The 23796-nt window shown below is 61.1% G+C and overlaps 1 protein-coding gene and 1 pseudogene across 1 annotated transcript in view; one reads left to right on the plus strand and one right to left on the minus strand.

Moving 5' to 3' along the window:
- The window catches only part of LOC138734868 (uncharacterized), a 30903-nt gene that overhangs the window by 1377 nt on the left and 5730 nt on the right, over nt 1-23796 (minus strand). The window contains exons 5-18 of the mRNA XM_069882688.1: nt 23326-23362; nt 22971-23148; nt 19563-19679; nt 19020-19124; nt 18445-18555; nt 15855-17259; nt 13965-14044; nt 12927-13113; nt 8078-8401; nt 7811-7981; nt 4195-4264; nt 3740-3823; nt 3624-3655; nt 288-679 (exon numbers count right to left, since the gene is read on the minus strand). Of these exons, the coding sequence (XP_069738789.1) occupies nt 288-679; nt 3624-3655; nt 3740-3823; nt 4195-4264; nt 7811-7981; nt 8078-8401; nt 12927-13113; nt 13965-14044; nt 15855-17259; nt 18445-18555; nt 19020-19124; nt 19563-19679; nt 22971-23148; nt 23326-23362 (3293 nt within the window). The remainder of the gene's footprint in view (nt 1-287; nt 680-3623; nt 3656-3739; nt 3824-4194; nt 4265-7810; nt 7982-8077; nt 8402-12926; nt 13114-13964; nt 14045-15854; nt 17260-18444; nt 18556-19019; nt 19125-19562; nt 19680-22970; nt 23149-23325; nt 23363-23796) is intronic.
- LOC138734867 (zinc finger protein 850-like) lies at nt 573-13251 on the plus strand (annotated as a pseudogene).

The raw sequence follows: 23796 nt of genomic DNA on the forward strand, positions 1-23796 counted from the left end.
GCTGAACTGCTGGGAGGGCAGAGCCGGCCCCAGCACCCCCAGCCCCAACACCCGCAGCCACCTGAGCCCCAGCCCCTCAGCCCCAAAACCCCCAGCCCCATCAGCCCCAGGCCCTGCAGCCCCAACACCCTCAGCCCCCTCAGCCCCAGATCTCCAGCCCCCCCAGCCCAACACTCCCAGCCCCAAGATGCCCAACCCCAGCACCTCCAGGCCCCCATTCCCAGCCCCCCCAGCCCCCCCCTCCCCAGCCCCCCCAGCCCCCCCCTCCCCAGCCCCTCAGGCCCCACCAGCCAGAGGCCCCGCAGGCCCCGCCATCCTCAGCCCCGGGGTCCCCGCTCCCTGCGAGGCCCGGCAGGGCCCTTCTCCCGGCCCGGGGGCTGCGGGGCCTGGGGGCTGCGAGGCCGGAGCCTCCGCCGCTCGGCAGCTCGGGGACCCCCGGCCTCGGCGGCGGAAGCGGCTCCCGGGGCCCCGCGGGGGGAGCTGCGGGCACGGGGGGCGGCGGGGGGCGAGGCTCCGGCCGCGCTGCCGCTGCGGAGGGCGGCGCCGGTCGAGGAGGCGGCGATCGGGACTGGGCGGCGGGGGCGGCGGCGGCTCCACCGGGACGGGACGCTGGACGCCTACGGGCTGCTCGCCGGCCTCGGTCAGCGACGGGCTGGGGGGCCGGGGGGGCCGGGGGGGCCTGAGGGGTTGGGGCTGGGGGTGGAGGGGGGGCTGGGGGGGCCTGAGGGGTTGGGGCTGGGGGGACTGAGGGGGCCTGAGGGGTTGGGGCTCGGGGTGGAGGGGGGGCTGGGGGGGCTGGGGCTGGGGGGGCCGGGGGTGCTGGGCCCAGGGCTGCTGGGCCTGGGGGGGCCTGAGGGGTTGGGGCTGGGGGGTTGGGCTGGGGGTGTAGGGGATGGAGGTTCTGGAACAGGGGGGGCTGGGCCCAGAGCTGATGGGGCTGGGGGTTTCAGGGCTGAGGGGCTGGGGCTGGGGGTTCTGGAACTGGGGGTGCTGGGCCTGAGGAGGCTGGGGGGGCTGGGGGGCCTGGGGCTGTTGGGACTGTAGGGCCCAGGCCTGATGGAGCTGGGGAAGTCAGGCCTGAGGTGTTGGGGCTGAGATGTTTGGGCTGGGGGGGCTGGAGGTGTTGGGGTTTGGCATCTTGGGGCTGGGGGTGTTGGGGATGCTGGGGCTGGGGGGGCTGGGGCTGGGGGGGCTGATGGTGCTGGGGCTGCAGGGCCCAGGGCTGATGGGGCTGGGGGTTTTGGGCCTGAGGGGTTGGGGCTGGGGGGGCTGAGGGTGTTTGGGCTGGGGGTGTTTGGGCTGGGGCTGCTGGAACTGGGGGGGCTGGGGGTGTTTGGGCTGGGGCTGCAGGAACTGGGGGGGCTGGGGGTGTTTGGGCTGGGGCTGCTGGAACTGGGGGTGCTGGGGGTATTTGGGCTGGGGCTGCTGGAACTGGGGGGGCTGGGGGTGTTTGGGCTGGGGCTGCTGGAACTGGGGGTGCTGGGGCCGGCGCTGCCATCCCAGCAGTTCAGCAGACGGTGTGTGGAGGCCGTCATGACAAGACCTGAGAAAGGCTGGGCTAAGCTACTTAAAAAATAACGAGGAGACAAATAGAGACAAATGGGGGTACTAGAAACTGTTTGTGTAAGGCACGCATCTCAGAACATGAGACGACGTCCTGGAACGAAAACAATGTACAGATAAGAAATTGCAACATATGCAAACGGTCAGGTAGAGACAGCGTAGAACCTATCAGCATGTAACATGACCTGTAGATATTAAATATACCCCTAGAGTAACCAATGAGCTTGCAACTAAAAATTTTGTATTTTATACTAAAGGCGTTACCGCCTTTAGTATAAATGTAACCTCACGGATACAACCGGGGACGCTCTCCAGTGTGGGGCGGCCCTGGCCGGCCAGTCTGGTTTTTTAACCAATTGTGCAAGAAAATAAATTTTGGACCTTGTTTCTGTACCCGCTTGCCGTGCCCTTCTCATCCTTTAAATTCTGGACCCTTACATGGTGCTTCTCTCTGTCCCCACGCAGGCTTGGTCACCATCAAGCCCGAGATCATCTGCAGGCTGGAGCGAGGAGAGACGCCGTGTGTGCCAGACCCACCTCGGGAGCGGTGGAGGCACCGGAGCCCTGTGCCAGACGAGTCCCTGGGATCCATGGGGACAGTGGGGGGTGACACCAGCGGCGTTTTGGCCATCTCCTTCTCCCCCGAGGAGTGGGCAGAGCTGGCGGGCTGGCAGCGGCAGCTCTACCGGGAGGTGATGCTGGACACCTACGAGATGCTCGCCTCGACAGGTGAGAGGCTGTGGGGCTGGGGGGGTTGGGGCTGGGGGGCGCTGGGGCTCGAGGGCCTGGGACTGGTGGGGCTAGAGGTGTTGGGGGAGCTGGGGGTGTTGGGGGAGCTGGCAGTGGGGGGGATGGTGGTGCTGGGGCTGGAGGGCCCAGGGCTGATGGGGGTGGGGGTTTTGGGGCTGAGGTGTTGGGGCTGGGGGTGCTGGTGCCGGCTCTGCCCTCCCAGCAGTTCAGCAGACGGAGCTTCTCTCTGTCCCCACGCAGGCTTGGTCACCATCAAGCCCGAGATCATCTGCAGGCTGGAGCGAGGAGAGACGCCGTGTGTGCCAGACCCACCTCGGGAGCAGTGGAGGCACCGGAGCCCTGTGCCAGACGAGTCCCTGGGATCCACGGGGACAGTGGGGGGTGACACCAGCAGGAGTTTGAGGGGTTCATCCACCAGTGAGCCAAGCGGGAGCCAGGGGGGCCCAGAAGGGCACCCTCAGCCTCACCTTGGCCTGGCCCCCCAGCCGCTGGAGAAGACCCTCGTCACGTGCCGTGAGCGCAATGAGAGCTTGAGGGGCCAGAGTGCACTGGCCACACACAAGCAGATCCCCAGCGGCCCCTTCACCTGCACCGAGTGCGGAAAGAGCTTCCGCCAGAAGAGCAGCCTGATCAGCCACCAGCTTATACACACCAGCCAGCGACCCTTCACCTGCACCGACTGCAGCAAGAGCTTCAGACAGAAGATTGAACTGGTCGCGCACCAACGCATCCACACGGGCGATCGCCCCTTTGCCTGCACCGAGTGCAGCAAGAGCTTCAGACGGAAGGGTGACCTGATCAGACACCAGCACATCCACACGGGCGAGCGCCCCTTTGCCTGCACTGACTGCGGCAAGAGCTTCAGCCAGAAGAGCAATCTGATCACCCACCAGCGCATCCACACAGGTGAGCGCCCCTTCACCTGCACTGACTGCAGCAAGAGCTTCACACAGAAGAGTGACCTGATCACCCACCAGCGCATTCACTCTGGGGAGCGGCCGTTCACCTGCAGGGAGTGTGGCAAGAGCTTTAGCTTGAAGCAACACCTGGTCAGACACCAGCACATCCACACAGGTGAGCGCCCCTTCACCTGCACCGACTGCAGCAAGAGCTTCAGCAGGAAGAGCAACCTGATCAAGCACCAGCACATCCACAGTGCGGAGCGGCCGTTCACCTGCAGGGAGTGTGGCAAGAGCTTTAGCCTGAAGGAACACCTGGTCGCACACCAGCGCATCCACACAGGTGAGCGCCCCTTCACCTGCACCAACTGCAGCAAGAGCTTCACACAGAAGAGTGACCTGAACAAGCACCAGCGCATCCACACTGGGGAGCGGCCGTTCACCTGCAGGGAGTGTGGCAAGAGCTTTAGCGTGAAGGAACGCCTGGTCGCACACCAGCGCATTCACACAGGTGAGCGCCCCTTCACCTGCACCGACTGCAGCAAGAGCTTCAGCAGGAAGAGCAGCCTCATCACCCACCAGCGCATCCACACTGGGGAGCGGCCGTTCACCTGCAGGGAGTGTGGCAAGAGCTTCAGCCTGAAGCAACACCTGGTCAGACACCAGCACATCCACTCTGGGGAGTGTTGAGTGGGCATGGGATATAGGAGAGAACTTAGAAAAACTCAGAAGGTTTAGGTCACTGAAGTGCAGGCTGTCTGCTAGTAAAGGCTTTGAAGACGCTGGATGTTGATAAGGGAGAAGATCATTCGCAGACAGTCGCTGATCAGGGAAACTGGAATATGGTCAAGAGCAGAAAGCCGACTGCATCCTGCTCTGCGGTTCTGGAGCTCGACCAGGGTGAGACTGCGCCTGCCGCAGGTTGAGTTCAGGGATGATTCGTGAGGGAGATGAAGGCGACTTCAGCCCTGAGCCCCCAGACCGCGAGCACCAGGAGACACCGCGCCTGCGCCAGTGTGGGAGAAGCTTCTGGAAGCGAATTATAGTAAGAACTGGGGAAAGTGAGGAATATGTAATAGACGTTTATGGCTAGGGAGGTCTTTACACTCTATCTGCTTGTTAGACCATACGGGGTGCGAGTTGAGAGGTTTACCCCCTCGCAGCCACTGGTGAATAAACACATTCCTGCTTTATAACCCTTAATGGAGTTGGAGAGTTTGATTCCACAAAGCAATGTGGCGACCCAGGTGGGACACGCTCTCTATTCGTCCTAGAAAAAGGCACTGGGGAACAGGGGCCCTGTGGAAATGCATAATTAGAGAAATTAAAGCTAGAAATGTATAAATTAGTGTGAGACTAATTACTCGGCAGCATGATCTTTGCCTCCAGACTAATCCCCACGCTGGAAATGGGCCGAATCGGGAAAGGCAACGGGCCAGGACTACAATGGCAAATTGATTATTTTAGATCTTCCAAGAGAAGGGGAGGGATTGATATTTGTGAGTATTAACCGCTACCTTTCCAGGTTGGCCAGAGGGTTTCCCTGCCAGAGCAGCCGAGGCTTGAGGAGTAACCAGAACATTAATCCAGGAGAGAATCCACCGGTTTGGGGTTCAGCGACCCAGCTGTCACTTTGAGATCCATCCGGACACTAATCACAAGTCCGTACTCGTATATATTGGCCTGGGTTGTGTATGTTTAAGAACTATTTCTATGGTAATAGATCAGAAAATCAGAGAGAGCAAGAATCAGTCTAATTCTTGCATTTGTAATTTTGTTGAGATTGTCGGGTGTGACTTTTCTTACTTCGTACCAGTCGCATCCTACCAGTTGATAAAGTTTAAAGGTGAGGGGGGGACTGGGGATGGGGGTGTTGGGACTTGGAGGGCCCAGGGCTGATGGGGATGGGGGTTTTGGGGCTGGGGGGGCTGGAACTGGGGGGCTGGGGCCGGCGCTGCCATCCCAGCGGTTCAGCAGACGGTGCTTCTCTCCGTGCCCCACACAGGCCTGGTCACCGTCAAGCCCGAGGTCATCTGCAAGCTGGAGATGGGAATTAGATTAGGAAATATTTTTTTCCTAATTCTGTGTATAAATTCTGTGTGAAATCACTGCTCAGCAGAAGCTCTGTGAGGACAAACCCCGAGTCTTCTCCAGCGCTGAATGAAGTGCTGCTGCCTTAATGGTTCAATTCCAGTGTTCAGCCTAAGTTTCTTTGATTCAGACCCCGGCGCCAGCAGCAGGGGGTGTGGGGCGAGGGTGGGGGTGGCAAAGCCAGAAAAACCAGGTCTAACCCTCAAGGTGATCGGAGTCCTTTGAGGGGAAGGGAAGTTTCTCCCCCTTGACACGTGGAATCAAGACTCTATAAAGTTATAAAGTAGGTGGGTTTATTCAGTGCTGAGACGCACGGGAGAATTATTTCTCCAAAACAACGTGTGTGCCCATCGTGGCAACTTGTCTCGGCTTTATGCAGTGAACTGTTACATATTCCCTAAACGCCTGTACATATTCATAACCTTTCTTATTCTTATTATAATGAGTTTGAGCAGAGTCTTCCTGTTTGTGCCTGTGCGGGGTCTTCTCAGGGATGAATCACAGAATCACCAGGTTGGAAAAGACCCGCTGGATCATGGAGTCCAACCATCCCCATCAATCACTGACCCGTGTCCCTCAGCACCTCATCCACCTGTCCCTTAAGCCCCTCCAGGGAAGGGGACTCAACCCCTGGTGGAGCTTGAGGCCATTCCCTCTCGTCCTGTCCCCTGTCCCTTGGGAGAAGAGCCCAGCTCCCTCCTCTCCACAACCTCCTCTCAGGGAGTTGCAGAGAGCCATGAGGTCTCCCCTCAGCCTCCTCTTCTCCAGGCTGAACCCCCCCAGCTCTCTCAGCCGCTCCTCCTAACCCTTGCTCTCCAGCCCCTTCCCCAGCTCCGTTCCCTTCTCCAGACGTTCTCCAGCCCCTCAAGGTCTTTCTTGGAGTGAGGGACCCAGAACTGACCCCAGGATTCGAGGAGCGGCCTCCCCAGGGCTGAGTCCAGAGGGAGAAGAACCTCCCTGGCCCTGCTGGCCACGCTGTTTGCCTTGATCCCCCTTGTGCCCCTTGAACCCTGCCGTGTTTGCTGGGTGAGGGTCTCTCCTGGACCAGGGCAGCCAGGAACGGGGCAGGAACTGGCCATGGAGTCGATTGTCTGAACTTCCTTAAACTTCAATCTGTGTGCGTGTTCTCCGGATCCTCGATCCTTATCAGCGTCGCTTCCCACATGCAGTCCGATGATCCACGTTTCAGGGAGAAGAAGCCGGTTCCCTGTGTGGTCTCTCTGCTCCCCGAGGAAGCTAATAGTGATTTATCTTCTTTTCCCATAGGGGGGCTGCCAGGATTTGTGGCTACTGGAGGTGTTCTGAGAGGCAGCTACTTGACTCCTACGGGTTTATTCCAGAAACAGATTGTAAGTGAAGAACAACAAATTTAAACCTTGAGGCTCCCTCTTTTCTTTCACTGCTATCTCACGGAACCGCAGCTCCCTCGGAAGTTTCCAAAGACCATCATGTTGTGGGTATGGCCAGTGATGAAACAGTTTGTAGCTCCTTAAAAGGGTATTTCTTCGTCTGGTTTGTTCATTTCCACGATAAAAGACTCTCGGAATTTTAGTTTCCAGAGTGTCTTTATAACATGCCTATGCCTAAAATTTCCCAGATATCTTATGCATCTTCTCTTGCTTTCCAGGCTCTAATATCACTGTTATTACGACACTTTGCAACAGCCAAAACTCTTGCTCCTTTGGAGCTGGCTCCAGCTCTGTCTCCACTTGCCTCTGATAAGCAGAAAACCCCGAGCGGAGGTGATCAGAGAAGAGGAGACGTCTGCTCAGCGCAGATCGTACTGAACACAAGGTGTTACCATCTCCCGAGAATGAAAAATGTCTGGGAAAGAAAGCGTCTGAAAGAAAACCTGCTCTCAGAGAGAGAAAACACGCTCTCCGAGGGACATTCTCTTTCTAAAGACAATTGCTTCTAAGTGGTTCTTGTATCTGTAGAGCTGAATTTCATCTAAGGAATTGTATTTTTTGACTGTTAGGCACAATGTTCCCCTCATAGCTTGTTTTCTTTTCGGAGAGCGTTTTTCCAGACTCCCTGCATTCTTTGGAGATGATAACGGCGTCTTGTGTTCGGTACGATCTGTGCTGAGCAGATGTCTCCTCGTCGGGAATCGTCTCGGTTTGCCGCGTTCCCCTATCTCCAGCCCAAGGTCAGCGGAGAGCTGGCTGCAGAGCTCCAGATTCCAGCTGCGTGGAAGCGGGGAGGGTTTGCTCTCGAAAGCACCAAAGCGAGTCTTGGGGAGAGTCTACTCGCTGGCATTTTGGGAATCAGGGCAGAGGGAGCTCCTCTCTGTGTCCCACGCAGGCTGGGACCCTGTCAAGCCCGAGATCATCTGCAAGCTGGAGCGAGGAGAGACGCCGTGCGAGCCAGAGCCACCTCGGGAGCAGCGGAGGCACCGGAGCCCTGTGCCAGGCAGGTCCCGGGGATCCACGGAGGGAGTGGGGGGCTCCATGAGCTCGGGGGGCTCATCCCCTAGCGAGCTGAGGGGGAGCCAGGAGGCTCCTCACTTGCACCCTGCGCCGGCTCCGCAGCCGCTGGAGAAGAGCCCCACAACATGCCCCGAGTGCAAGAAGAGCTTCAGGAGCCAGAGTGTGCTGAGCATCCACGAGCGGAGCCACCCGGGCGAGCGACCCTTCTCCTGCACCGACTGCGGCAAGAGCTTCAGCCAGAAGAGCAGCCTGAGCAAGCACCAGCCTGTGCGCAGCGGCGAGCGCCCCTTCGCCTGCAGCCTCTGCCACCAGCGCTTCAGCCAGAAGCGGCACCTGGTCACTCACCAGCGCGTCCGCGCTGCGGAACCTGCCTTCGCCTGCACCAGCCGCGGCCACAGCTTCACCCAGAGGAGCTCTCTGAGCAGGCACCAGCGCATCCCCAGCCGTGCCGCCGCCTTCGCCTGCGCCGAGTGCAGAAGGAGCTTCAGCCACAAGGGCAACCTCCTCAGGCACCAGCACGTGCACAGCGGGGAGCGCCCCTTCGCCTGCGACCACTGCGCCAAGAGCTTCCGAGAGAAGGGAGCCCTGATCAGGCACCAGCAGATCCACAGCGGGGAGCGCCCCTTCTCCTGCACCGACTGCGCCAAGAGCTTCAGCTGGAAGCGCGCCCTGACCGTTCACCAGCGCAGCCACAGCGGGGAGCGCCCCTTCGCCTGCTCCGAGTGCAGCAAGAGCTTCAGCCACAAGAGCTACCTGAGCAGGCACCGGCGCATCCACACTGGGGAGCGCCCCTTTGCCTGCGGCCTCTGCGACCTCCGGTTCAGATGGAAGCGATCCCTGCTCACCCACCAGCGCACCCACACTAGCAAGAAGCCCTAGGAGTGTGGTGAGTGCAACCAGACCTACAGGCTGAAGAAACACCAGTGGAGCCGCCGGTTGGTGCCGAAGGGTGATGGCAGGAGCGGGGTCTCCTTCTCTGGAGTGAAAGGTGATGGCCCCGGGCTCTGGTCAGGAGATCCGAGTGGACGTCTCTGGGTTGATGTCCCAGCCGGGAAAAGCGGTGGGGATGGAGGGGAGAGGGTGGGATGTGGGCACGGGTGGGGAAGGGCCGGGGTCTGGCTGGGCTGGGGTTTATCTTCCCAGAAGCCAAGAGGGGAGGCTCCAAGAGAAGCCAAGGGCAGCAGGGTTCTCTGCTGTCATCCTCCTGACACCAGGAAAAGAAGAGGATGGGATGGGATGGGATGGGATGGGATGGGATGGGATGGGATGGGATGGGATGGGATGGGATGGGATGGGATGGGTGTTTTCAGGGGAACCTGCAAGGCCGAGTGGGTCTAACTGTCCCAACACCCCCAGCCTTGACACCCTTGGCCTCGACACCCTTGGCCTCGCAGGCTCCACTGAAAATGCCTATTCCATCTCACCCTTCCTGAGAGATCCAGCATCTAATGTGAACCCACTTTTAAAAAACTAAAAAAAAAACGGAGGGGCGGGCTGGGGAGGGAACTGGGAAATGTTTCCATCTATCCTGTGTAGCGTGGTTTTTTACTGTGTTTGGTGTATGTAATGTTGTTTTCACAAATCTGCCGAAACTGCAGGGAATATAAATTTTAGCTGTATCCGAACGGTTTAATTCCAGGCCTGTCTCTGTTACAGTGAATTCGTGCTTATTTAAATGACTTGAGAGGCATTCCTTTATGGTTTTTCTCCTCCCCTCTGCAGGGTGTGATCAGAGTACCTGCTCCTTGCCAATATGCTCCTCAACCGGCTTTACTTAAAGCATTTTGAGGATTTCTCACAGAAGATCACCAGCAGATGTTCTTACTCATGTTTTGGGAACTCTCACAGGACGCAGAGTTATGTGGATCTAAATCCAGACTTCTGCCAGCACGTTACACTTTTAATTTTCCAAATGCAATTGTCCCTTCCTTGTTTTTCTTGGCTCCGGTGCCTCCACCGCTCCCGAGGTGGGTCTGGCACACACGGCGTCTCTCCTCGCTCCAGCCTGCAGATGATCTTGGGCTTGATGGTGACCAAGCCTGCGTGGGGACAGAGAGAAGCTCCGTCTGCTGAACTGCTGGGAGGGCAGAGCCGGCCCCAGCACCCCCAGCCCCAGCCCCAACACCCGCAGCCACCTGAGCCCCAGCCCCTCAGCCCCAAAACCCCCAGACCCATCAGCCCCAGGCCCTGCAGCCCCAACACCCCAGCCCCCCCAGCCCCAGATCTCCAGCCCCCCAGCCCAACACTCCCAGCCCCAAGGTGCCCAACCCCAGCAGCTCCAGGCCCCCATTCCCAGCCCCTCAGGCCCCACCAGCCAGAGGCCCCGCAGGCCCCGCCATCCTCAGCCCCGGGGTCCCCGCTCCCTGCGAGGCCCGCAGGTCGTTCTCGGCATCTTAGTCGTTAGTGTTGTTCCCAACACCTCACAGCGGGGGTTCCACCCACCATTTACAAACCTCCGTCTCGGGCCCCAGAGCACTGGAGGCTCGGCCTCGCAGCCCCCAGGCCCCGCAGCCCCCGGGCCGGGAGAAGGGCCCTGCCGGGCCTCGGCAGGGAGCGGGGACCCCGGGGCTGAGGATGGCGGGGCCTGCGGGGCCTCTGGCTGGTGGGGCCTGAGGGGCTGGGGAGGGGGGGGCTGGGGAGGGGGGGGGCTGGAGGTGCTGGGGTTGGGCATCTTGGGGCTGGGAGTGTTGGGCTGGGGGGGCTGGAGATCTGGGGCTGGGGGGGCTGGGGGTGTTGGGGCTGCAGGGCCTGGGGCTGATGGGTCTGGGGGTTTTGGGGCTGAGGGGCTGGGGCTCAGGTGGCTGCGGGTGTTGGGGCTGGGGGTGCTGGGGCCGGCTCTGCCCTCCCAGCAGTTCAGCAGACGGAGCTTCTCTCTGTCCCCACGCAGGCTTGGTCACCATCAAGCCCGAGATCATCTGCAGGCTGGAGCGAGGAGAGACGCCGTGTGTGCCAGACCCACCTCGGGAGCGGTGGAGGCACCGGAGCCCTGTGCCTGACGAGTCCCTGGGATCCATGGGGACAGTGGGGGGTGACACCAGCGGCGTTTTGGCCATCTCCTTCTCCCCCGAGGAGTGGGCAGAGCTGGCGGGCTGGCAGCGGCAGCTCTACCGGGAGGTGATGCTGGACACCTACGAGATGCTCGCCTCGACGGGTGAGAGGCTGTGGGGCTGGGGGGGTTGGGGCTGGGGGGCGCTGGGGCTCGAGGGCCTGGGACTGGTGGGGCTAGAGGTGTTGGGGGAGCTGGGGGTGTTGGGGGAGCTGGCAGTGGGGGGGATGGTGGTGCTGGGGCTGGAGGGCCCAGGGCTGATGGGGGTGGGGGTTTCAGGGCTCAGGTGTTGGGGCTGGGGGTGCTGGGGCCGGCTCTGCCCTCCCAGCAGTTCAGCAGACGGAGCTTCTCTCTGTCCCCACGCAGGCTTGGTCACCATCAAGCCCGAGATCATCTGCAGGCTGGAGCGAGGAGAGACGCCGTGTGTGCCAGACCCACCTCGGGAGCGGTGGAGGCACCGGAGCCCTGTGCCAGACGAGTCCCTGGGATCCACAGGGACAGTGGGGGGTGACACCAGCGGCGTTTTGGCCATCTCCTTCTCCCCCGAGGAGTGGGCAGAGCTGGCGGGCTGGCAGCGGCAGCTCTACCGGGAGGTGATGCTGGACACCTACGAGATGCTCGCCTCGACGGGTGAGATGATGGGGGAGCTGGGGAAAGGGATGCTGGGGATGGGGGGCCTCGGGCTGGTGGGGGTGGGGGATTCAGGGCTGAGGTGTGGGGGCTGGGGGTGCTGGGGCCGGCTCTGCCCTCCCAGCAGTTCAGCAGACGGTGCTTCTCTCTGTCCCCACGCAGGCTTGGTCACCATCAAGCCCGAGATCATCTGCAGGCTGGAGCGAGGAGAGACGCCGTGTGTGCCAGACCCACCTCGGGAGCAGTGGAGGCACCGGAGCCCTGTGCCAGACGAGTCCCTGGGATCCACGGGGACAGTGGGGGGTGACACCAGCAGGAGTTTGAGGGGCTCATCCACCAGTGAGCCAAGCGGGAGCCAGGGGGGCCCAGAAGGGCACCCTCAGCCTCACCTTGGCCTGGCCCCCCAGCCACTGGAGAAGACCCTCGTCACGTGCCGTGAGCGCAATGAGAGCTTGAGGGGCCAGAGTGCACTGGCCACACACAAGCAGATCCCCAGCGGCCCCTTCACCTGCACCGAGTGCGGAAAGAGCTTCCGCCGGAAGGGCCACCTGATCAGCCACCAGCTTATACACACCAGCCAGCGCCCCTTCACCTGCACCGACTGCAGCAAGAGCTTCAGATGGAAGAGCAACCTGATCACCCACCAGCGCATCCACAGTGGGGAGCGGCCGTTCACCTGCAGGGAGTGTGGCAAGAGCTTCTGTAAGAAGAACAACCTGATCACCCACCAGCACATCCACACTGGGGAGCGGCCGTTCAGCTGTAGGGAGTGTGGCAAGAGCTTTAGCTTGAAGCAACACCTGGTCACCCACCAGCACATCCACACAGGTGAGTGTCCCTTCACCTGCACTGACTGCGGCAAGAGCTTCACACAGAAGAGTGTCCTGAACAAGCACCAGCGCATCCACACTGGGGAGCGGCCGTTCACCTGCAGGGAGTGTGGCAAGAGCTTTAGCGTGAAGCAATACCTGGTCAGACACCAGCGCGTCCACACAGGTGAGTGTCCCTTCACCTGCACCGACTGCGGTAAGAGCTTCACACAGAAGAGTGACCTGAACAAGCACCAGCGCATCCACACTGGGGAGCGGCCGTTCACCTGCAGGGAGTGTGGCAAGAGCTTTAGCTTGAAGCAACACCTGGTCGCACACCAGCGCATCCACACAGGTGAGCGCCCCTTCACCTGCACCGACTGCAGCAAGAGCTTCAGCAGGAAGAGCAGCCTCATCACCCACCAGCGCATCCACACTGGGGAGCGGCCGTTCAGCTGCAGGGAGTGTGGCAAGAGCTTTATTGTGAAGCAACACCTGGTCAGACACCAGCGCATCCACTCTGGGGAGTGTTGAGTGGGCATGGGATATAGGAGAGAACTTAGAAAAACTCAGAAGGTTTAGGTCACTGAAGTGCAGGCTGTCTGCTAGTAAAGGCTTTGAAGACGCTGGATGTTGATAAGGGAGAAGATCATTCGCAGACAGTCGCTGATCAGGGAAACTGGAATATGGTCAAGAGCAGAAAGCCGACTGCATCCTGCTCTGCGGTTCTGGAGCTCGACCAGGGTGAGACTGCGCCTGCCGCAGGTTGAGTTCAGGGATGATTCGTGAGGGAGATGAAGGCGACTTCAGCCCTGAGCCCCCAGACCGCGAGCACCAGGAGACACCGCGCCTGCGCCAGTGTGGGAGAAGCTTCTGGAAGCGAATTATAGTAAGAACTGGGGAAAGTGAGGAATATGTAATAGACGTTTATGGCTAGGGAGGTCTTTACACTCTATCTGCTTGTTAGACCATACGGGGTGCGAGTTGAGAGGTTTACCCCCTCGCAGCCACTGGTGAATAAACACATTCCTGCTTTATAACCCTTAATGGAGTTGGAGAGTTTGATTCCACAAAGCAATGTGGTGACCCAGGTGGGACACGCTCTCTATCCGGCTGCAGGGCCAGTGGGGAGTGGGACATTGTCGGTGCTGCCGGACTATTTCTCCGGAGAATCTCCCATCCCCACGCGATCGCTGCGGGGAGAGAGGACAAGGTATGTGACTTGGGGTACGGATACCTGCAGGGAGGTAGGGGGTGAGTCTGTAAGTCGTGTATGGGACACGCGAAGATGAGGAGCTGGATTGCTCGCCCCTGGGAGTTGGAAAGAGAGGATGAGTCTAGGTCATGCGTGGGACGCCAGACGGGATGACGAGGAGCTAGATTGCTCGGCCATGGAATTGTTGGGCCCAACGGGACACGTAGTGAGGTGAGCGGGGGCGGTTCCTATAGCTCCGCAAGACCTCGTAAGGCGTCTGGGGCTGGGGGTAGCTCTCCTTGTGTTCTACGTGCTGTATGTGCCCGGCACCGTGTGTGGTTTGGTTCCAGGACATCAGAAATTGTGGATCCAATTGGACTGGTCGTAGCTAACGCTGTGTGAGTTGGGCTGGCCCTGGAGCCAACGGCTCCGTGTGTTTGAGACGCAGCATCACTGCGAAGCGAGGGAGGAGTTCTGGTTGTTGTGTGTTGTTAATTTGTTTGATATATGAGAGAGAGCTGGAGTTTGGCAGGAATTTAAAACTTTAGGTACCTGTGGGGAGAGAAGCGAACACGCCAGGTGGGCTGGAGCTGCCGACCTGCAGGTAGAGCCAGGCAGGACACCTGCTCACTCTGAAAAGTGAGGGACAGGGGGTGAGGGAACGAGGGGACATGGGGGTCAGTGGGACAGGGGATGAGGGAACGTGGGGACAGGGGGACACAGGTGGGTCAGAGGGGCTCCATCTGATTTTACTGCCCCAGGGGGAGAAACTTCCCCTCAAAGGGCTCCAATCACCTTGAGGGTTAGACCTGGTTTTTCTGGTTTTGCCACCCCCACCCTCGCCCCACACCCCCTGCTGCTGGCGCCAGGGTCTGAATCAAAGAAACTTAGGCTGAACACTTGAATTGAACCATTAAGGCAGCAGCACTTGATGCAGGGCTGGAGGAGACTGGGGTTTGTCCTCAGAGTGCTCCTACCAAGCAGTGATTTCACGCAAGATTTATCCACAGAATTCTCTTCTCCCAAGGGACAGGGGACAGGAGAGGGAACGGCCTCAAGCTCCACCAGGGGAGGGTCAGGCTGGACAGCAGGATGGAATCTTTCCTGGAAAGGGTCACTGGGCCCTGGAACAGGGAGGGGGTTGAGTCCCCTGCCCTGAGGGGTTGAAGGGCCGGGTGGCCGAGGAGCTGAGGGACACGGGTCAGTGATTGATGGGGATGGTTGGACTCTGTGATCCCGTGGGTCTCTTCCAACCTGGTGATTCTGTGATTTTATGAAAGACAAGGACTTGATGAAAGGTCTAAAGCCCTTGCTAAAAATCTAGCTGGGCTCATAAACCGAGCTTTAAAGTAGATGTGAAGGGGAGGGGGATGAGACCAAGCTAGTCAGGAGCAAGCCTGGAAGTGGGACTAAGGGACTGAGAGAGGGTGTGCTGGTGAGGACTGGTTTAGTATTTGATAGGAATGGTTTGACTTGATGATCTGATGGGTCTTTTCCAACCTGGTGATTCTATGATTCTCCCTGGCTGGGATACTGGGATGCTGGTCCCACAGCTCCCAGCTGGGACCCACAGCTCCCATGCAAGGGACGGCCAGGCAGGGGGAGCAGAAAGAACACGCAGCAAATGGTACCGCACAAACAGGTTCCCTTGTATTTGTTTGCACTTATTGTTCACTTACAGATCAGAAAATGAAAGAACGGAGCTACAAATCCACATGGTCCTCACGTGCTGCGTCTCAAGGGCTCCCTGGGGGATTCTCATGCCCCGAGCCCAGCCCTCGCCATCCCCTTTCTAAGCAGCAGCTGAACTGGGGTCCCTGTGCGCAAGACAAGGGGGGGATCACAGAGAGGAGCCCGAGCCAGGCTGGACACAGCACTGGGGACAGAGAACCCGGCGAGGGGACAGCCCTGGGCTGGTGGGAGGCGCAAGGTGACCCCAGTCTTCACACTGACCCATTGCAATTGGCTTTCAAGGGTTTCTAAAGGGGCAGCGACTCAGGGTTGGGGGAAGATGAAGCCTCCCATGACCTGGGGATGTGAACAGAGCCAGCACGGGGCCAGAGCTCCTGCTCTGCTTGTTCTGGGTCCCCACAAGCGGCCACCAGCCCCAGCTGGAGCAGGACGGCTCTCCCAGTGCTGCTGAAAGCCTCCAGCATCCCTGCTCCTTCCCTCTCCGGTGTTCCCTGCCCAGGAACCCAGGGCTCCACCACCGTGTCCTACAGCCCCAGAGCAGCTCCAAGGCTCCAGTGATGCCATCGCTCCTCCTCTCGCCGCTCCAGCCGTGGGGATGTGCCATGGGCAGGACACCGGGCTCTCCACTACCCCGTCCTACAGCCCCAGAGCAACTCCAAGTTTCCAGTGATGGCATCGTTCCTCCTTTCCAGCCGTGGGGTTTGGCACAGGCAGGGCTCCGGGCCATCCCACGGCCACCAGCCCCCTTACTGGTACTTGGACAAGGCTTTTGGTGACACTGGGAGCTTGGTGCAGGACACGAGGAGCGGGTGCACGGGGAGGAACAGGCTGAAGGACTCTCCTTCCTGGTAGCCGGAGAGGATCCTCTGCTCTGCGTGCACGCTCTGGTGCGCCGTCAGCTCCTTCTTGTGGCTGAAGATCTTGCCACACTCGGTGCAGGGGTAGACGCGCTCCACCGCGTGGGTGAGGTGGTGGGTCCGCAGGTTCCCCTTGTACTTGAAGCTCTTCCCGCACTCCAGGCAGGTGAAGGGGCGCTCGCCTGTGTGGATGCGCTTGTGCTTCATCAGCGTGGTCTTCAGGTTGAAGGTCTTTCCGCACTCGGGGCAGGCGAAGGGGCGCTCTCCGGTGTGGATGCGCTGGTGGGTGATGAGGGTGCCCTTGCGGTTGAAGCTCTTGCCGCAGTCGGAGCAGGTGAAGGGCTTCTCTCCGGTGTGGATGCGCCAGTGCTTGATCAGCTCCCCGTTGTGGCTGAAGCTCTTGCCGCAGTCGGCGCAGGCGAAGGGGCGCTCGCCGGTGTGGATGCGCTGGTGCCGCGTCAGGTCACCGTTGCGGCTGAAGCTCTTGCCGCACTCGGAGCAGCCGTAGGGCCGGTTGCCGACGTGGATCTTCTGGTGGAGCATGAAGGTCTTCTTGGCACAGAAGCTCTTGCCGCACTCTGCGCAGAGGAAGGGGCGCTCCCCGCGGTGGATCTTCTGGTGGGTAAGGAAGTTGGCCTTGCGGTTGAAGCTCTTGCCGCACTCGGAGCAGGAGAAGGGCTTCTCGCCGGTGTGGATGCGCTGGTGCAGGATGAAGGTCTGCTTGGAGCAGAAGCTCTTGCCGCAGTCGGTGCACTGGAACGGCTTCTCGCCCGTGTGGATGCGCTGGTGCCGCATCAGGTCGCCCTTCTGGCTGAAGCTCTTGCCGCAGACGGCGCAGGCGAAGGGCTTCTCCCCCGTGTGCACCCGCAGGTGGGTGACGAGGTTCCCCCGGTGCTGGAAGCTCTTCCCACACTCGCTGCAGGCGAAGGGTCGCTCGGCTCGCTGGCTGCGGGGCTGCCGCTTGGCCAGCTCGGGGCTGGGGGCCACGGTGCCGCCGGCCCCGTAGGGAGAGGCAGAAGGCAGCCTGTGCCCAGCGCTGCTCGCTGGCCCCACCAGAGCTGGGGTCTCGTCCAGGCTGAGGCCCCGGCGCTCAGGGCCGGCTCGCAGACCCCCGGGCACCATCCGGCTGCGCTGCAGCTCGGCCGCCACACCCTGCGCCTGCTGCCCCGTCCCTGGGCTGAGGTGGGGCTGGGGTCCACGCTCCAGGGAGCCCCTCGAGGCATCCCACAGGCTCTTGGCCAGCTCGGCTGCCTCTGGTTTCACCTCCTCTGGCTCCTCCTTGGGACACCGCTCGCCACCTGCCAAGAGAAGAGAGCCCTGCTGCGACCTGCTGCAGCTCCAGAGCCCTCCCAGGAGCCCCTGCAGCTCTGCTCCCCTCCTGGGACACCTTCAGCACATCGTCCCACACGCTGAGCTCTGCAACTGCAGCACCGAGGCTGTTGGGGACCTCTGACGTGTTCCCACCGCTGCCAGAGCCCCAGCGCCTCGGCACCGCGGTGAGGCTGGTTGAGAGGGCTGGGTTTGTTCAGCCCTGAGAGGAGAAGGCTTAGGGGAAACTGATGCCCATGTACCAGACCATCCTCCAAGAGGATGGAGACCCCCTTTTTATGAGGAGTCACATGAAAAAGACAAAGGGTAATGGGGAGAAGTTGCTCCTGGGGAGAAGCTGATTGGATTCGAGCAGAAAATGTTTCACCACTAGAACAATGGAAGATTGGACTCATCTCCCCAGGGAAGTGGTGTGTTCGTCTGCACTGGACACTTTGGAGGCTCAGCTCAACAGGGGGCTGGGCCAACTCATTTAAATCACAGATCACCTAAAAACATTGGACCAATGATCCCTGAGGTCCCTTCCAGCCTGGCCTGCAAAGATTCTCTGATTGATTCCATGGTCCTGCCTCCGGGGTTGGGTTAATCATAGAATCACAGAATCACCAGGTTGGAAGAGACCCACGGGATCATGGAGTCCAACCATCCCCATCAATCACTGACCCGTGTCCCTCAGCACCTCGGCCACCCGGCCCTTAAACCCCTCCAGGGAAGGGGACTCAACCCCCTCCCTGGGCAGCCTCCAACAGGGACCAATCACCCTTTCCAGGAAAAATTCTTTCCTGCTGTCCATCCTGAGCCTCCCCTGGTGGAGCTTGAGGCCATTCCCTCTCGTCCTGTCCCTTGTCCCTTGGGAGAAGAGCCCAGCTCCCTCCTCTCCACAACCTCCTCTCAGGGAGTTGCAGAGAGCAATGAGGTCTCCCCTCAGCCTCCTCTTCTCCAGGCTGAACCCCCCCAGCTCTCTCATTCCAGCCAAGCCTGCCACACAGACAAGGATTAAGAACGATTTCTGCAGGACCTGGCCTGTTCTGGGTCCTTGGGGCGATATCCTGCACCCCAGGCTCCCAGTGACCTGCTCCAACACGCTGTGTGTCGAGCAGGGATCCTTCCCTCGCCCCGTCCCACCAGCCCTCCCAGACCGTCCCCGTGCTCACCTGCAGCACCCTGGTGGCCAGGAGCTCCTGGGTCACCCAGATCTCGCGGGCACCCAATGAACAACTCCTCGTCCGGCTCCACCTTCACGATGACCTCGGGCTCGGCATCACCTGCAGGTGGACAGCGCGGTGGGAGCCCTCGATGGGCTCTGAACCCCATCGGGCAGCATCACCGGCATCCGGACACCCTGGCTTCATCCCCCTGCTCCCACCCCAGCACCCAGCACCCATCCCTCCGGCAAGGGGAGCAGCAGCAGCAACCTGCAAAGCATCTGGACACCCTGGCTGCATCTCCTGGCTCTCATCCCAGCACCCAGCAAAGCATCCAGAGGCCCTGGCTGCATCTCCCCTCTCCCATCCAGCACCTAGTGAAGCATCTGGACACCCTGGCTGCATCCCCCTGCTCCCACCCCAGCACCCAGCACCCACTCCTCCTGCATGGGGAGCAACGCCGGCACCTGGCAAAGCATCCGGACACCCTAGTTGTGTGTCCTGGCTCTCATCCCAGCACCCACCAAAGTATCCGGACACCCATCTCCCGTCCCAGCCCCCTGGATCCCCCCAGCCCCACTCACAGCCCTCAGGGTTGTGGGGCACGTCCTCCTCCTGGGAGCTGGAGCAGGAGCTGCCGTAGGCTTCATCCTCAGACTCACTCTTCACGCTGCCCTCTGCTTTGACGCCTGTGGAAGGAAAAGCGCAGCCTGAGCCTCCGGACGGGGCGCTCAGGGCCGTCCCCGCGCTCCACCCGTGCTGGCACCAGTTCCGACTCGCTGCTCCTTAACTCCAGGTCGCCAGGAGGTCCCTGCGGCCACCGGGAGCCACATTCCCAGTGCTGGGATGCAGCATCCCCAGGGGAACAAGGTGGCAGCGCCCGGCACAGAACCTCGGGGATGCAGAACACCGGCTAGCAGATTTTATGCAAGAAAAGTAACTGCGTGTTTTCCTCCAGAAGGGAATTCTCAGTTACCAAACAGCACTGGGCACGTGCTGTCCCAGTAAGACTCCCCACAGGAGCCAGTACAGGGTGTCACCTGGATCAGCCTGTGTGGGACAAGGACTCAATCTTGGGGGTTGCGGGGCTTGCTCAGCTCCCAGCCGCCCGCTCTGTAGCCGCTCACCGATGCTGGGGATGCTGGGGACGGTGGCTCCCAGGTCCTGGGGACACCTGGCGTAGAACTCGTCCTCTGGCTCTGTTTTCACCACGATCTCGCATTTGATGCCCGGCCAGCCCTTTCCTGGGGAAGACAAAGGGCTGATCCAAGCCAGGATGCTGGTGGCTTCTTGGCCACCTGGGCCACTGCTGGATCATGTTCAGCCACCGTCGACAAACACCCCCGGGTCCTTCTCCTCCAGGCAGCTTTCCAGCTGCTCTTCCCCAAGCCTGGAGCTGCTCGGGGTGGTTGTGACCCCAGAGCAGGACCCAGCACTGAGTCGGGTTGAACCCCATCCACAGATCCAGCCTGGCCAGGTCCCTCTGTAGGTGCTCCCTGCCCTCCATCCACGGATCCAGCCTGGCCAGATCCTTCTGCAGAGCCTCCCTGCCCTTGAACACATCAACCCCGCCACCCAACTTAGTGTCATCTGCAAACTGACTGAGGGAGCACTCGATCAGGTTGGTGGAGAAGGACGTGGCTGGATCCGACGGTCACCAACGCACGTGAGATCACCAGTGACACCAACCCCGGAGGCAGCCGGGGCTGCAGGGACCGTGCACCGGGGGAGCTCAGGTGTGGGACCCAACCTGGTTGACCCTCATACCGTTTGCAGCATCCCCGGTGTCCCCCCAAAACGGCTTCTCCTCCGTTCGCTCCATCACCGAGGGGGCTGGGGTCCCTCCGGAATCACCCACCTGAGCGATGGGGAAGGCTCCTTCCAGCACCCACCCCATCCCACTGCCCCCCAACCCATCCCAGTGCCCCTCCGGCTTGTCCCAGTGGCCCCCCTACCTCACCCGATGCCCCCCAGTCTCTCCTGGTGTCCCTCCCACCAAACCAGTGCCCTCTCCCAATGCCCTCCAGTCTCTCCCAGTGTCTCTTTCCTGATGCCCCCTATTTCTCCCAGTACCCCCCTTTATGCCTCCCCCACCTCTCCCAGTGCACCCCTTCCCCTGCCCCCCTGCCTGTCCTAATGTCACCCCTCCCAGTGCCCCCCCATCCCAGTGCCCCCCCTCCCTCTCATCACCCCCCATCCCAGTACCCCCCCCAGTGCCCCCATCCCAGTGCTCCCCTCCCCATCCCAGTGCCCCCATCCCAGTGCCCCCTTCCCCATCGCAGTGCCCCCCCTCCCAGTGCTCCACCTTCCCCATCCCAGTGCCCCCCCCATCCCAGTGCCCCCCCCATCCCGGTGCCCCCCTCCTGATGCTCCCCCTCCCCAACCCAGTGCCCCTTCCTTCCCGATTCTCCTCCTTCCCAACGCTCCCCCCCTCCCCCGATATCCCCTCCCCATCCCGGTGCCCCCCTCCCCTCCATCCCCCCCCATCCCGGTGCCCCACTCCTGATGCTCCCCCTCCCCATCCCGGTGCTCCCCCCCCTCCCATCCCCCTCCCCATCCCCCCCCCATCCCGGTGCTCCCCCCCACATCACCCCCCATCCCAGTGCCCCCCTCCCCATGCTCCCCCTCTCCTCCATCCCCCCCCATCCCGGTGCCTTCCTCCTGATGCTCTCCCTCCCCAACCCAGTGCCCCCCCCCATCCCCCTCTCCATCCCGGTGCCCCCCTCCCCTCCATCCCCCCCGCATCCCTCTGCCCCCATCCTGATGCTCCCCCTCCCCCCCATCACCCCCCATCCCAGTGCCCCCCTCCCCATGCTCCCCCTCCCCTCCATCCCCCCCCCCATCCCGGTGCCCCCCTCCTCTCCCATCCCCCTCTCCATCCCGGTGCTCCCCCTCCCATCCCCCTCCCCATCCCAGTGCCCCCCCCCATCCCCCCCCCCCCGGTGCCCCCTCCCCTCACGGCTCCGCGGAGGCTCCGAGCAGCGGCCGCTCCGGGCCGGGAGCGCATGGGGCGAGGCGGACAAAGAGGCTCCCGCCCCGCTGCCTGACGGGACCTGTAGTCCTGCCCCCCCCCGGGGCCCCCCCGAGCCGGGGGAATCCGATCCCTCCCAACAGGGATGCTCCAGGGTCCCGGAAAAGGGATGCTCCAGTGTCCCCAAACAGGGATGCTCCAGTGTCCCTGAACGGGGATGCTTCAGTGTCCCCAAACAGGGATGCCCTGGTGTCCCCAAACAGGGATGCTCCAGTGTCCCCGAACAGGGATGCTCTGGTGTCCCCGAGCAGGGATGCTCCAGTGTCACCAAACAGGGATGCTTCAGTGTCCCCAAACAGGGATGCCCCACTGTCCCCAAACAGGGATGCTCCAGTGTCCCCAGACAGGGATGCTCTGGTGTCCCCGAACAGAGATGCCCTGGTGTCCCCAAACAGGGATGCTCCAGTGTCCCCGAGCAGGGATGCTCCAGTGTTCCCCGACAGGGATGCTCCGGTGTCCCCAGACAGGGATGCTCCAGTGTCCTCAATCCCCAGGGTGGGATGCTCCGTTGTCCCCTGAACAGGGATGCCCTGGTCCTCCCTGAGCTGGGATGCTCTGGTGTCTCTCGGCCCAGGATGTTCCAGTGTCCCCCAAAAGGGATGCTCTGGTCTCCCCCCAGCCGGGTTGCTCCAGTGTCCCCTGGGATGTCCTGCTGCCCCCTGGACCGGGATGCTCCAATGTCCCCTGAACAGGGATGCTCCGATATCCCAGCTTCTCCAGTTCAAGAAGGAGCTGGAGAAATGGGGACACTCTCTGGGGCAGCGAGAGGGACCCAGCACCTCTCTCTGACCTGGAGCGCAGCCCTGAGGGGAGCAGCTTGAAGCCACTGGGGCTGGAAATGGGGTGGATAATTGCACCAGTACAGGTTGGGGGCTGACTGGCTGGAAGGCACCAGCTCTGCAGAGAAGGATCTGCCAGTCCTGGTGCACAAGAAGTTCCCCATGAAGAAGGGACGTGCCCAGCAGCCAACCCTACACTGCAGGAGGAGGAAGGGAAGAGCAAATCCCCCTTCCCTGCACCACAGGCTGCAGCACCTGCAATCCAAGGCTGTCCAGGAGCTGCTGAAACTTAGTTTTCCACCTGCAGATGCTCCCAACACCCCATCCCACCCCACCTGGGAAGCACTCATGCGAACCAAGAGCATCATCTCTGCCAAAGGCGTTTATTAAACTACGAGGAAATGGGTGACGTGGTGCTCCGAGGCGTCAAATGCACCAACACCCCCCTACACCTACCTGGGACGCGGAGCTGTGTGGTTCTCGAGGGAAAAGCCACCGGCCACAAGCTGAACTGGGTGGCCACGCTGTCCCTAAAACTGGGAGGAGGCGTTTCCCCCACCAGGCGCTGCCCCTCACGTCAAACTAACCCACAAAGCGGTTCGCAAGAGCGCAGTGAGTCCTGGAGAAGCAGCACAGGGAAAGGTGGAGGTGGTCGGGACGGCTCCGTTCCTCCTGCCGGTGAGGTTAGCTGGACTGCAGGTGAAGGTGGCACCTCCACCTCCCACCCCGCTCAGCTTGCTCCTCATAATCCTTGTTCTCCAGACCCTTGCCCGGCTTTGTTGTCCGTCTCTTGAGGTGCTCCAGCCCCTCAATGTCCTTCTTGTAGCCCCAGTACAGCTTCTCCTGCTCTGCCTGATCCTCCAAGGAGCAACAGGCAGCAACGTCCTTGAATGTCACCAGGACCTGTTGCGGCAAAGCCCCCTCAGCACTCTGGCAGGAGTTTGGATGGAGAAGACAAGCTCAGGGTGTCTCTCTCGCAGCCCCAGGGCACCTTCCCTGCTCCCCAAGTGCCATCAGGCAGCGCTATGGGGCAGAAGGAGTTCCCACAAAGACACCTGGCTGGGCTTAGGGCACCATCACCTGGCTGGTCACCAAGGGGAGCTGCTCCGTAGCTGGCCTGATCCGTGGTGGAGCCGCAGATCTGGGTGCTCAGTGGTTTTCCCGAGGCAGGAGAAGGGCAGGGAGCTCCCACAGAAGATGATGACGAGGTGTGGGCTTTCCAAGAGCAACGGTGGCCACCAGCATGTATGAAAAGTGGCCTAAGGAAGCCTATCCTGTTGGCCTCAGCCCATGGATCCTTCTGCAGATCCTTCCTGTCCTCCATCCATGGATGCAGCCCGGCCAGGTCCCTCTGTAGATGCTCCCTGCCCTCCATCCACAGATCCAGCCTGGCCAGATCCTTCTGTAGAGCCTTCCTGTCCTCCATCCATGGATCCAGCCTGGCCAGGTCCCTCTGCAGAGCCTCCCTGTGCTCCATCCATGGATCCAGCCTGGCCAGGTCCCTCTGCAGAGCCTCCCTACCCTCAAGCACATCAACACCCTCACCCAACC

The sequence above is a fragment of the Phaenicophaeus curvirostris genome, unplaced genomic scaffold (genome assembly GCF_032191515.1).
Source record: "Phaenicophaeus curvirostris isolate KB17595 unplaced genomic scaffold, BPBGC_Pcur_1.0 scaffold_290, whole genome shotgun sequence".
Lineage (NCBI taxonomy): Eukaryota > Metazoa > Chordata > Aves > Cuculiformes > Cuculidae > Phaenicophaeus > Phaenicophaeus curvirostris.